This window comes from Cuculus canorus, chromosome 21, assembly GCF_017976375.1.
Source record: "Cuculus canorus isolate bCucCan1 chromosome 21, bCucCan1.pri, whole genome shotgun sequence".
NCBI lineage: Eukaryota > Metazoa > Chordata > Aves > Cuculiformes > Cuculidae > Cuculus > Cuculus canorus.
In genome coordinates this window covers 8,167,752-8,180,450 of record NC_071421.1, presented here as the reverse complement: position 1 = coordinate 8,180,450, position 12,699 = coordinate 8,167,752, and the positions used below count along the sequence as shown (strand labels likewise).

Sequence of the window (12,699 nt, the reverse complement as noted above, 5' to 3'; positions counted from 1 at the left end):
AACCCCCACCGGGAACGGGAACCGGCACCGGGAGCCCCCGCCGGGAACCGGGAACGGAACCGGCACAGGGAATCGCACAGGGAAAGAGGAACCCTCCCCCGGAAACAGGAACGGAACCCGTTATTGGCACCGGGAACCCCCACCGGGAATGGGAACAGGCACCGGGACCCCCCACCCGAACCAGGGACTGGTTCCAACTCACCCCCGGGAGCCCCCCGGTCCCTCCCTGGTCTCCATCCCCCCCGCTGGTACCCCTGCCCATCACCTGCATCCCACCCTGCCCAGACAGCGGGTCCCCCCACCCCCCCCGGTACCCAGGGTGCCCCCCTACATCCCTCGTCCCCCCGTTTCCTAGAGCCCCCCTCCTCAATCCATCCCTTTCTCCTCCAACCCCTGGAATCCAGGGTATCCTCTCCTGCATCCCTCCCCCCCATCTCTGGCACCCAGGGAACCTCTTCTCCATCCCTAGCTCTCCATCCCTTCCTCCCACAACCCTGGGACCCAGAGTACCCCCTGCATCCCTCCATCTACCCCTGGTATCTAGAACGCCCCTCCATCCATCCCTCCCTAACTCTCCCTCCCTTCCTCCCCCAACCCTTGGGATCCAGAGTAGCTCCCCTGCATTCCTCCATCCATCTTTGGGACCCAGGATACCCCCTCATCCCTCCCTAACTCCCCATCTCTTCCTCCCACAACCCTGGGGCCCAGGGTACCCCCTGCAGCCCTCCATCCATCCATGGTACCTAGAGCACACCCCCTAATCCATCCCTGGGACCCAAAGAACCCTGATCTGCTCATCCATATGACTGCCCATCCACCTATCCATCCATCCATCCATCCATCCACCCATCCATCCCTCCTTCTCTCCCTTTTTCCTCCCATCCCTGGGATCCAAAGAACCCTGATCTGCTCATCCATATGACGTCCATCCATCCCCCTCACCTCTCGCCTCCCTAAGACTCCTCCACCCCAGCACCCACCTCCCTCAGGAAGGACCCCCCAGCTCCGGAGCCTTCCAGGAACACCTGGCACGGGTGCCGGGGTGGAAGAAGCCAGGGGCTGGCACCAAGGGAAGCGGCAGCTCGGGTGATGCGCCAGCGTGGGGACAGGGACCTGCAGCTGCCTTGGCCCATCACGCACCGGTGCTTCCGCTGCCAAGGATTCCATAAACACCACACCATGGGCCAAGGCTGGCGGGATTCCCACACTGCTCGCTCCCATCCTGACCCTGCAGCACCCACAGCACTGGTTTGGGGTGGCCCAGAACAGGACAAACCCCAATCCTTTAGGAGAGGGAGTCCAGGACAGGCCATGGGTATGTGCTTTAATAAAGCTTCCACAGCTCAAAGGACAACTTTAATCCAATAATGTTTGCAAATAACAGACAAAACGGTCACTGGGCCTTGGATTTCATCTTGTATCGGCGTCCTCCCCAAGATCCGGCCGCGCTGTCTCGCCCCGGGAAAACACTGCCCGGCTCGTTCCTTCCCGCTGAGTTGGGTTTTCAAGTGTTAGAAGCTCAAGGAAGAGATTTTTTTGTAACATTAAAAAAGAAATTAACAGCAAATTGACAAAAAAAACCCTCTGAATTTCCAGGAATTATGTATACGAGTGTTTCAGCCTGGGAAGAAAACTTATCGTTTCTCTAAGGATGGAGGAGCTTTGGCACAGAGAATTCCTGCTGACATCTTCTCTTGAAATCTTATGCGAGTCCAAACTGCCCCAAAAGCACCTTTAAGAGCCCCAAAAGCCATTTGTTTCACCCCAAAACCACCTTAATAATCCCAAAAGCCATTTGTTTTGCCCCAAAACCACCTCAAGAGCCCTCAAGACCATCTGTTTCACCCCACAACGCACCGGGGACAGAGGGGTGGGGAGGAGGACACGGAGCCCCTGCGCTCGGCCGACAGCAGCTCTGATTGTTCAGATAATGGATAACATTTAATAGGAACGCAACCAGGATTGCCAGGATGGGATCTGTGCCCCCTCCTTGCCCCAAACTCCTGCAATCCTTCACGAAATGAAACCGATGTGGCAGCAACCTCACCCTCCACATCACGTTTTGCTGTGTAAACGAGGCAACGGTGAAAAGGAAGAGAAAAGGCCCAATTGTATCACGGAGAAATCCTGACTGTGCCCTCGTTTTTAAGTGTGGAAGCGGTTCTGCGTTTCCTGCTGCAAACAGGGAAAGGGAGCTGGCTGCTCTGCCCCAAAACCACTTTTAAGAGCCCCAAAAGCTGTCTATTTCACCCCAAAACCACCTCTAAGAGACCCCAAAGCCATGTTGCGTCACACAACCACCTTTTAAGAATCCCAAAAGCTGTTTTGACCCCAAACCACCATTAAGAGTCCCCAAAGCCAGCTGTTTCACTCCATAAACATATTTAAGAGCCCCCAAACCCATCTGTTTTGTCCCCAAACCACCTGGGAGCTACACACGTGAAAATCATAACAGAATTAGCGCATTCCTAAAAAATGAGGAAAATACGGGGGGGGGAAAAAACCCTCTTCCCATGGGAAACACATCACCCACCCGTTCCCCTTTGCTGTCCCCCCAAACCATGGGTGAAAGTGCTCCTGGCAGCCCCGGACTGGAGGAAAAGATGTTATCAAAAGTTGCTAAAAAAACCCTCAAAACCACAGTTGACAAAACAACCAGGCCATTATTTCAGGCTCATCAAATGCCTGGAAGTGAAGGCGAGCGGCTGACGAGCCGGCAGGGGCGGTGAGGGAGGCAGCTCCCGTCCCCTCCGCAACGGAAGGCTTGCCGAGGCTCGCCACAGCGTACGTTTTGGGTTAAATAGATGAAGTTTTGTGTTTGAAAGAGCTAGACATTCCTCACGAGTAACAATTTCTTTACTTCCATGCTGTACTGAAAGAGTAATAGTGGATCAAAAGACAGGGTTATCTGTAAGCAGGTTACGCCTAAAGAGTCGCTCAAGAACAGATCAAGATGGTTTTGATCTACTGGATCACAACCTCTTTTCGGACAGACGAGAGCGGTGTGGGATCTGAGTCGGGGAACGCAGGAGAGCACCTCCGTCTCCCTCGCCTGCGAACACGACACGCTCCTACTGCTGCTAAACTTTCCAACCTTCCTGTTGCTTTATTAAATATAAAATGTGGAACGTTCTCTTGAAGGCAGGATGTCCTTCAGTGCAATCTGCTTTGACATAAGGCATTTTTTTTGGGGGGAGGGGCAGTCATTTCAGAATGGGTTTCTGCCTTCTGGAAGAGTCAAAGAGTCCTGTATCCACCTTTTTTTCTTTTAATGCCCTACCATGTCAAAATCCTCTTCCCTTCTGGTCGTTCCTCTGTTGCCAACGCTTAGAAAACAATCAGTGTCCAAGTAAACCAGTCCCTGAGGAGAAAAAACAACGGCCAAAAGATGATGATGGTTATCGGATGGAGTTAGCACGGGCTCACATAAAGGACAGGGGGGAAAATGCCCATACTCACCTTTAAATCCTTCTTCAGGCATACAAACTGGGGAAGGAAAGAAAAAGGCATGGCGTTAGAAGGCAGAAGACAGTTGTTTCTAAAAGGATCTTGTGTCTGCTCACCTTCTCCTGCTGGCAGTCACAGGGAAGCCTCAACATCTCTATTTTCTACCTCTACAACCCAAACCCACCACAATCCTCGGCCACCGATACTGCCAAAAGCACAGCACTGCGGCACGTTCCCCAAACCTTAAAACCTCCCAAGCGTGCCCCCCCCTCACCTTGCATAACGTCATCCATCGCTGCGTAATCTGCAATAGGTTCATCAGCCTGGAAAATAAAGCAGAGTAGGGGATTAACGAGCAAGCAACCTCATCTGGATGCTCACAGCCCAACCAGTTCACTGCCCTGCTCTAATTTAGCCATATTTTGGGCCGGTACCACACAGCTCAGCAGCAAAGGGCAGTGAATAAATGCTCTTAAAAAAAAGAGGGGGTTCTGCCTCCAAGAAGGAGCACCAGGAGGAACTGGAGAGCCCGGAGAAGAGAAGGCAAGACCTTAGAGCAGCTTCCAGTACTGAAAGGGAAAGCTGGGGAGGGGCTCTTGACGAGAGAGGGCAGGGACAGGACGAGGGGAATGGCTTCCAGCTCAAAGAGAGGAGATTGAGATGAGATCTCAGAATGAAATGTTTTGCTGCGAGGGTGGGGAGGCCCTGGCCCAGGTTGCCCAGAGCAACCAGAGCAGTGGTGGCCAGGTTGGATGGGGCTTGGAGCCCCTGAGCCAGTGGGAGGTGTCCCTGCCCACGGCAGGGGTTGGAATTGGATGGGCTTTGAGGTCCCTTCCAATCCAAACCACTCCATGGTTCTATGAAACTCATTAAATGAGGCTATGAGCAGCCACGGCCGGGCTTTCACACGCATCACAATGTGTTTCTCTTTGGTCGTACAAAAATCATTTCCATTCTGTGCTCTATTTGGCTTTCTTATAGCACCCACACTCTCACATTACCTTTAGTAAAATGACAGACTCGGGGATGACTCCCAAGCTGCCAAGCGTTGCGGTGTCATCGCTCAGTATCTTCCCATCAATTGACAAATTCTGGTCGAAGGGAGCAACTGAAAATGCATGCATGATCTGTGCCAACACAATGAGACACGCTGATTTTGTGCGGAGGGAAAAATCATACCACCGAGCTACACAAAACCACCCCATTCCGAAGAGCAACACGTGCCTTGTGATGCCACATGGGGTTTCACACTCCTTCCCTCCATCCCCTCCCAGCCACATGCTCCATATTTTTTTTTACTCAAAACAACTCATCCTTTGGTGGAAAACCACTTTACCTGTATTTTCAGCTCTTTCAGCGTCTGATTAGCAGAAACAAGCAGCGCTTTCTCCCCTCTGACCTTCCGGTGCCGGGTGCTCCGTCGGATGCCTTGCTTTTGGTAAGTGATGTAGCTCTGGTGGGAGACCTTCTGGCGCTTTGCACCACCGTTACTCTAAAAACAAAAGGCAAAGAGATCAGGATCCCAGCTTTGGGATTCGTGGAAAATATAGCCTAGCCTGGAGCATGTTTCGGACTAGTCGGTCATGCGAGGGAAAGCAGGAAGCCCTTTTGAAAGCAAACGGCCGCATGCAAGTATGGAGAGGACTTTCCTTGAAACCTCAGCTTCCGCTTCTAGCGCCAGTTCGAGGCCGGTTACCGGCCCAGCGAGCGAGGCACCATCAATATTTGATCTCTCTAGAAACAAAGCGATGGTGAGGTACAACCATTCAAATAACAATTTAAGACACTGCTGCTTTCGCCTGTGGGTAAACGGAGCAGGAGGGCTCTCCATTCATGCTGACTCAAGAGGATGATGCAAAACCCAAGGAACCTGGCGGTACTTTTGGTCTCTACCTGGTTAAAATCTGGATCTTGCTCCCCCTCTGGCTTGTTTTCCTCCCTTTCCTCTTCAGCTTCTGAGCTGCTCACGTTCAGCTCTGGAGCAGCGTCCTTCATTACCTGAAGTCATAAAAATCACCCAGACTGTCACATTATGGTAAACAGCTTGCAGAGACTTCCAGGATGCCACCTCGATCCAACAGACCAAGGTAGAGCAGAAATAAACCAGGGATCCGCTCCACATACTCCGCAAATTCTTCTCCACCCCTCCCCAGCTGCGTTGAACCATGGGGGGATTCGGCTCAGGAGAACAAGATTCTTTATTGAATTGCAGGTGCTTCCTGCGGCTCAGGACCTGCCCTCCTCTCTAGGCAAAGGGAAAGTCTCCAGGGGCCTGGACTGATTTCTTTCCCATTAGCTGGCTGCTTCTCTGGTTCATCTAAGTGTATTACGAAAGCCCTAACACGGAGAAAGGACTATTATCTGTAAATTAGACACTTATCCATCCCTGCAGCAGACCAACAGAGGCACTCAGCACCATTATTTATGGGTCTGGAGGTTATAAGTAAATGAAATTTGAATAATTTACACAAATGTATAAATAAAAAGCATGCTCGGTTCCGTCTAAGTCATTCCAGGAGGCAGGGGATCTGCTGGACGTGAATTCATGTCCACGCTTCGGCTGGAGCTGGTTTTTGCTGGAGCCCAGGAGACTGGTGCGCTCTCTGCCCTGGATGCCTGAGAGCCTGCCTCTCCATCAATTTATTTGCAATTAACGATGCAACTCCAGCTCTCCCAAAAGTCCAGCACCAACCACAGCCTCCCCAGAGTCCTGCAGATTCCAGCAGTGCCACCCTACGCTGATTGCATCCGGCCGTGGCTTCCCCCTTGCAGCGTCAGCCAAAGGAGACACCCGGGGCTGCAGAGGGGATGAAGAGCAGGGCCGAGGGGATGGGAAATGCTCCCCAAAGCAAACCCAGCAGGGAAGGAAGCAGCAGCTTCGAGTGCTGCTATCCACAATCCTCGCTGGTAGTGCTGCCGCGCTGCCGGCAGGCATTACTGCCGCTGCAGATCTCGCCGAGGCTGCCCCGTTAATGAGTGATTTCGCAGGCAAGCTCTCGCCCCCTCTCTCCAACTCCAGCTGCTCGGCAAAGAATAGCTGCCTGTTTTTTGCCAGCCCCACGTGTGAGCGCAGTCCTGTCCAGCACCAGAAAACAAAAACAACCCTCCTTGGCACCAGAGCCAAGATACAGCCTCGGGATTCAGCCTCAAGACAGGCTGAAACCCTGCAGCTGATGGCTCAAGACAGTGCTACGTGCCCTACATCTCACAATCGAGACAGGAACCCATCCAGCCTGCGGCGCCCTGCAGTTCTCTGGCCTCCAGCTCCTCCCTTAGGCTGGCAGGGAGGTGGAAATCAATGACAAGCAAGAAAAGAAGAACCCACGTAGTAAAGGTGCAGGGAACATCTTTAGGTGAGCTTGCCCACGAGCCTTGGTTTCCTCCTTAAAGCATAAAATGTGCCCTAAGGAGGAAGACTCACTATAACCAGCCAATTCTAGACCCAATTCCGATCCCTTAAGACACCAGTAAAGCAGACGTAATTCACAGCTTTGTAGGGGATCCTGGAAACCATCTCTAAGCTCCCTGCTATTTCATCAGCACGGAGGTCTAAGAGTTTCCTTTTATCTAGGAGTAAATGTAACTTGAGCAACCAAGAACGGAAATGACAAATACTGGAGGGGGAGGAGAACAGGTAGAGCCCGATAACACAGTTATGAAGACAGAAGCGGTTACAACTTTGCCTGAATAATCAAAGCTGAGAACACCCTCAAAGATACCCGATAATGCAAAGGATTCAGTTTGGCAAAGTGAAGCCTCGAGGAGACCAAATTTTAGAGCAGCTACAGCCAGAGTAGCTATTCCCATTTGCTATTTTTGCCAAAGCGAAGGCTTCCACGAGCCGCAGAGCTGCTGCTTTTTGCCCACAGAGAGCAGCCCTGCCCACCACCACCACCAGCAGCCACCCAGCATCCCCACCAGCTCGTCCCAGCCCCGCGAGGATGCGGCCGGCTGCGCCAGCCATCTTGCTGCCATGTAAAGATCATTATTTGGGTACATGGTGCAGTTTCTGTTAAATGAAACCGAGCCAGGATGAGCAAGGAGCCAGGGAGAGAGCCTGTACCTTTTTATTATCCACCACTTTATGGATGTAGACGGTTGCCTGTGTGTACTCACGCAAGTCCCGCTGCTGTTGACATAAGAGCCCTTCTCTGCACTCTGGACAGAGTTCTGGGGAGGCAAAAAGGGAAAACGCATTTAATTGCTTCAACTCCTTGGGGATACCTGCCCAACGCCGGATCATATGACCAGGGGCATCCGCCAAGCTCCCCATTTACCACAAATCCCCTTAGATCTGACCGTTTATCCCAAAAAGAGCTCTTTCCCAGGGAGCTGGCAGCAATTAGCAGAAGAACAGAGCACAGACAGCAGCTAAAGAAGCACTCACGGGGCTCGGAGGTGTAAAGTGCACTCTCGGGGTCCGCCCCAGCAGCTTGCGTTCGGGTGATCTTGATGACGTGATCCACAACAAAGAGTTTTTGAATCCTCTCCCACTCGCTGGGCCATATTAGAGCTATACTGTGCAAAGGAACAAGAATGTGCTTTATGACATGGAAAAGCCAAGTCCTGAGCTCCTGAACAGCCTCCCCTTTTCTTCTTTAGTCTGGCAATGAAAGAAAAGCTGCAAAATCAATCCCTAACCCTGGCTACACGGGAGGGCCCGCCCGCCCAGGATAACAGGGAAACAGCAGCGTGTTATTAGTGCTGCTGTTATGCTCCAGTCATGCTGAAGGGAGGACGGAGGAGGAGAGGAGTGGAAGATCTGCTACTTTTAGTTCTGCATCATCGCAGAAGCAATGCTATGGAGCGTGAGCTCCAGTCCGGCGTCCAGCATTCCGGAAGCAAGCCTGACAGAAAGCAAAGTGTAAGGAAGCTGGACGTTTCTACGTCCTGGCTGAATTCAGGGTAGTTTATTGTTAGGAACTAGCCAAGCCGAAGTAAAGCTCCCTTTTTTCCTGACCCAGCATCCTTCGACAATTTAGGTCTTGCCTTGCATGAAGGGTAAAGTGAGAAAGCTCAAGTGTTAATTTTGTAGCTGCGGCTCAGCGAGGCTTGCGACAGACGAAGGCACCTGGCAAAGGCAGACGCGTGAAGAGAAGAAACTCACAGTTTGGAGTCTTCTTTGGTCATGGAAGCGTAGGTGAACATGAGGCCTCCGTGGGGGCAGAGCAAAGCACTGTTTCCTAGCGAGGACACGGGGCTGCATCGCGTCGGCCTCCTGGACGGGCAAAGGAAAGCGGTTTGCAAAGCTTGGTCAGCTTACTTCACAAAAACCACCACTCTGCAGGCAGCCAAGAAGAAATCACAGGTGAATATTTACAGAAGGCATTCCAACAGGGAATATTAAACTACTACCAACGAGGAAATCAGATCTGCATTCCTGCGCTTTGCAAAATTACTCTCATATCTAGCAGCAATTTCCATCTCCTACCAAGCAGCTCGTGGAAACGGGATCGGGCAGTGACCTTTGCCTAGGATACAGCTCCAGACAGCTGAAAAAACTAATCAGGTTACTATCTAATCCGACCATCTGGTTAAGACACGGTAAACAAGGAAATTTGGTTTCTTACAACGTATTACAGCTGATAGGGATTCTGTAAAAATCAGCTTCCTTGTTTCCACAAAGGCAAACTGTAGGTAAATACACACTGTGCTGGGATTCAAAAGCAAAATCATTCTCTACAGCTCCCTTCAAAACAGGATAAAAAGCACCAGAAGCCTCAAGCCAAGTTACCTGACAAATTTCCTCCATTCTTCTACAAAGAACTGCGAAACAATGTACAGCTCATCTGTCTCCTGGAGGTGAAAAGAGGAGAAAAAAAAAAAAAGACTCTTTTTTAATTAATCAAACAATAGAGAAACGATGAGTGCTCAGCTTTTTCTGCAGCGCTCATTCTCTTCCAGACCTCAGCGTTCTTACCATGACAACTCCATCCAAGTGCGCTGGGAAAGCCAAGGAAAACAATTTGGGATCAAGCACTAAGCACTTCCATTACTAATCTCACGTTTATTACAAAGTTAATTTAGTTTTAGATCCAATTACCTTTAATTCACAGCAGGAAAGCGGTCATTTCCCCCGAGCAGCTAAGGCTCCCCAGCACCGCCTTTTCTCTTGCCGGGTACAGGGTCTAAAGCCGACGCAGCTCTGCACCCTACGGGCATGGGGCCAAACCACGCCAACCTGCCTCGCCCGCTTCACCTATCAATACCCAGAAGTTTCTCCTTTTGGCAATGGATTCACAACTGTGTACCCCGACAGTAGCAAGTTTAGGATAAACCATAGCTATTTGCTATCGGATGGTCGGCTCCCAGGCAAGAAACCACACAGATCCTAAGAGCTGAGCGGCAAAATCATTTCCTTGCTCATCTACCTCCTGCATCCTCCCTAACGCAGATTTAAGGGCTCACCCCATCTCTCTGCAAGAAAATTCACCACACCTGAAGAAAATATATATATATATATATATATATATATATGCACGTGTGTATATATATATTTAATCTCCTTTCATCTCTTCTAGATCAAACCACTCTGCTTATTTTCTTCCCTGAAGCTCCACTAGTTTGGACCAGGAAAACTCACCAAGCTCAAAGGAGTGAGATCCTCAGTTCCTTTTTATCATGCTCCCTCAGGAAATCCAAACGGAGTTGAGGACATAGCCTGGCTGCCTGGAGAGACCCTCATATTTCCACTTGACGGGCTTCAGCTTTCTACTACCTCCTGCAGCTTCAAAAGCAAACCCAACCTGACACCCTTAAATATCACCGGCAGGACCTGGCGGCTCTCCAGCTCAGCACAGAGCATTTCCTATTTAAACCCTATTGGGGCTTCCTGGTTCGGAGACACGGCTCTGTGTTGACCTCTATTTATTCCTGGCTGGAGAAGGCACCCAAGAGCAGCAGGCTGCCCTCACACGTAGGAGCGACCGAGGCAGACACCTGCCAAAGCAGCTTGGCAGGATCTAAGAGTCGATCATTAATCAGCGCTGCGAGACGTCTAGGAGCAAAGGCACGGAGCCAACAGCTTGTGCCATTTATTTTGAGCCTCCTCGAAGCCCCAAGAAGGTCTTGGAGAGCTGCACTCTTGTACTAGGGAGAAAAGTGGGTTTGCATGACTGTTGCTCCTACTTGTGGAGCTTCAGCATTTAGGGAAGCTCCACCTGAACTTTGGGATGTAGGAGGATGCTAGAGCACAGGTGAATTTTGTCCGACCAGCAGCAAAAGCCTGGCCTGTACAGGAAGGTAGATGGAGGGCAGCGGAAAGCTGTCTCCACCGGCACAGCCACACCATTACGGTCCTTCTAGGGGCGGATGTAACCACAGCAGCAATATTGTCACTGCTTATCTAGCTGACTCTGGGCCAGCAACAGCTATGTTGGCACATGAGCCGTTCCCGTATATCTTTAGCACGGCTTCGTGCCAGCACAGCTAATCGGGGGAAATCACACCTCGGCACAACACACGTGTAAGCTCCGCTGGCACGGGCCTCCCAGAGCACGCACAGTCTCACTCCAACCGAGTGAACGATCACAGAATCATAAAATAGAATCATAAGAGACGTTTGGGTCAGAAGGGACCTTAAAGCCCATCCGTTTCCACCCTCCTGCCATGGGCCCAGACACCTCCCACTGGACCAGGTTGCTCCAAGCCCCATCCAACCTGGCCTTGAACCCCTCTCCAGGGATGGGGTAGCTGCAACTTAGGCCAGGGCCTCCCCACCTTCACAGCAAACATTTCTCCTGAAGATCTCATCGCCATCTCCCCTCTTTCAGCTGAAAACCGTTCCCCTTCATCCCATCCCTGCACTCCCTGATCCAGAGCCCCTCCCCAGCTTTCCCGGAGCCCCTTTCAGCACTGGAAGCTGCTCTAAGATCTTCCCGCAGCCTTCTCTTCTCCAGGCTGAACAACGCCAACTCTCTCAGCCTGTCCTCAGAGCAGAAGTGCTCCAGCCCTCAGATCACCTCTGTAGCTTCCTCTGGACTTATTCTACAGGAATGTTTATCAGGCTGGAGAAATAGAATTTCTTAGGGAGAGGGATAAAAGGAAATAAAACCCTCTCCCAGGTCCTGCTACATCCCCTGGTCACCCTCCTTTCCATACCTGAGGCCAGCTGCCCAGGCAAGGTCTGCATTTGTCATGAAACAGGTTCTGGAGAGAAGTCTTCTGCTCGCTGGCCATCATCTTATGCAGAGCTTCATTTTCTTCCCCTTCACGCTCTAAAATCTGCACGAAACAGTTAATTACCCCACAGCATCAGTTCCTAGTTGCTATTAAAAGGCGACATGACTTTCCTCTGTTGTGCTGAGTGGTGTTAAAAAACAAACCAGAAATACAAGGATATATTTACAGTCAACAAAAAGGTAGCGTTAGCTGGCAAATACCTTGCACTGGGAACAACACTCTTTGTTATTTGGGAATTCAGGGGCCTTTGGAAAATATTGCTTGAGTTTCTCCCAGGCTTCCTTGGAAACCACCCTCCGTTCATTTTCAGATATGCACAGGCCACCTGCAGAGAGAGAGCCAAGAGAAAGGCTTTGCTCGCGAGGCGCTCAGCGATGTTCTGCAGCCCTAACTAGATTGAAGAGATTACAGCGTATAAACGTGGGGGAAGATATTCACGCGCTGAGCAGGCAACACCATGTCAGCAAAAAAAGAGCACAACTAATACACAAAGGCACCTTCAATTGGTTATCATTTCCTTGTTCGGACAGGAAAAAACACTTTATTTCATATAAATGTCCTTTGGATTTCCCAGCTCATGAACCCAAGCAGCTGATCAAACAGAAGCGGTGGTAAAGAGATGCTTGGAAAAGCCCAGGAAGGCACAGGGCTACTGGTTTGGGATCTTGGCTATCCATAGCTACGTGTTATCACCAAGCTGCAGGCTAACCCTGTGCCCCGTGAGCCAGGTACTTTCCGTGCCTTTGGAAAACAAAATTAATGCTGTATCACCTCAAAGGGCTTTGTGTACCCTATCCAAGCACCCCAAAATCCAGAAAGGACAGATTTTGCACCCTAAACCTGCTCCAGGGAGTAACCGGGGAGTGAAGAAACGAAGCAGGATTTAACAGCTTTCCCCTAAGACAACTTGCCTGCTCTGTTATTTATTCTGATGCTCAAGCAGCTCAAAACCCCCCAAAGAATGCTTGAACACAAGGAATGTGTCATTTTAGCAACAGCCATAGCAGAAAGGTCACGCTCACGTGTTTGGACACCACGTGTCTGCATGACGACACGCGTTCTGGTGGACAA

General features: G+C 50.9%; 1 protein-coding gene across 5 annotated transcripts in view; it reads right to left on the bottom strand.

Annotated features, from left to right (window-relative positions):
* Positions 1 to 3,081: 3,081 nt before the first annotated feature.
* Positions 3,082 to 12,699, bottom strand: part of USP48 (ubiquitin specific peptidase 48) — a 31,072-nt gene continuing 21,454 nt past the window's right edge. For 3 of the 5 annotated variants that reach the window (XM_054085704.1, XM_054085705.1, XM_054085706.1), the window contains exons 16-27: positions 11,829 to 11,953; positions 11,548 to 11,670; positions 9,182 to 9,243; positions 8,555 to 8,665; positions 7,835 to 7,965; positions 7,511 to 7,617; positions 5,341 to 5,445; positions 4,784 to 4,939; positions 4,449 to 4,574; positions 3,722 to 3,770; positions 3,460 to 3,486; positions 3,082 to 3,361 (exon numbers count right to left, since the gene is read on the bottom strand). In XM_054085704.1, the coding sequence (XP_053941679.1) occupies positions 3,339 to 3,361; positions 3,460 to 3,486; positions 3,722 to 3,770; positions 4,449 to 4,574; positions 4,784 to 4,939; positions 5,341 to 5,445; positions 7,511 to 7,617; positions 7,835 to 7,965; positions 8,555 to 8,665; positions 9,182 to 9,243; positions 11,548 to 11,670; positions 11,829 to 11,953 (1,145 nt within the window). In that variant the 3' untranslated portion in view covers positions 3,082 to 3,338. Of the gene's footprint in view, positions 3,362 to 3,459; positions 3,487 to 3,721; positions 3,771 to 4,448; positions 4,575 to 4,783; positions 4,940 to 5,340; positions 5,446 to 7,510; positions 7,618 to 7,834; positions 7,966 to 8,554; positions 8,666 to 9,181; positions 9,244 to 11,547; positions 11,671 to 11,828; positions 11,954 to 12,699 lie in introns of those variants that run through there. The other 2 variants (XM_054085707.1, XM_054085708.1) reach the window with 2 other exon arrangements.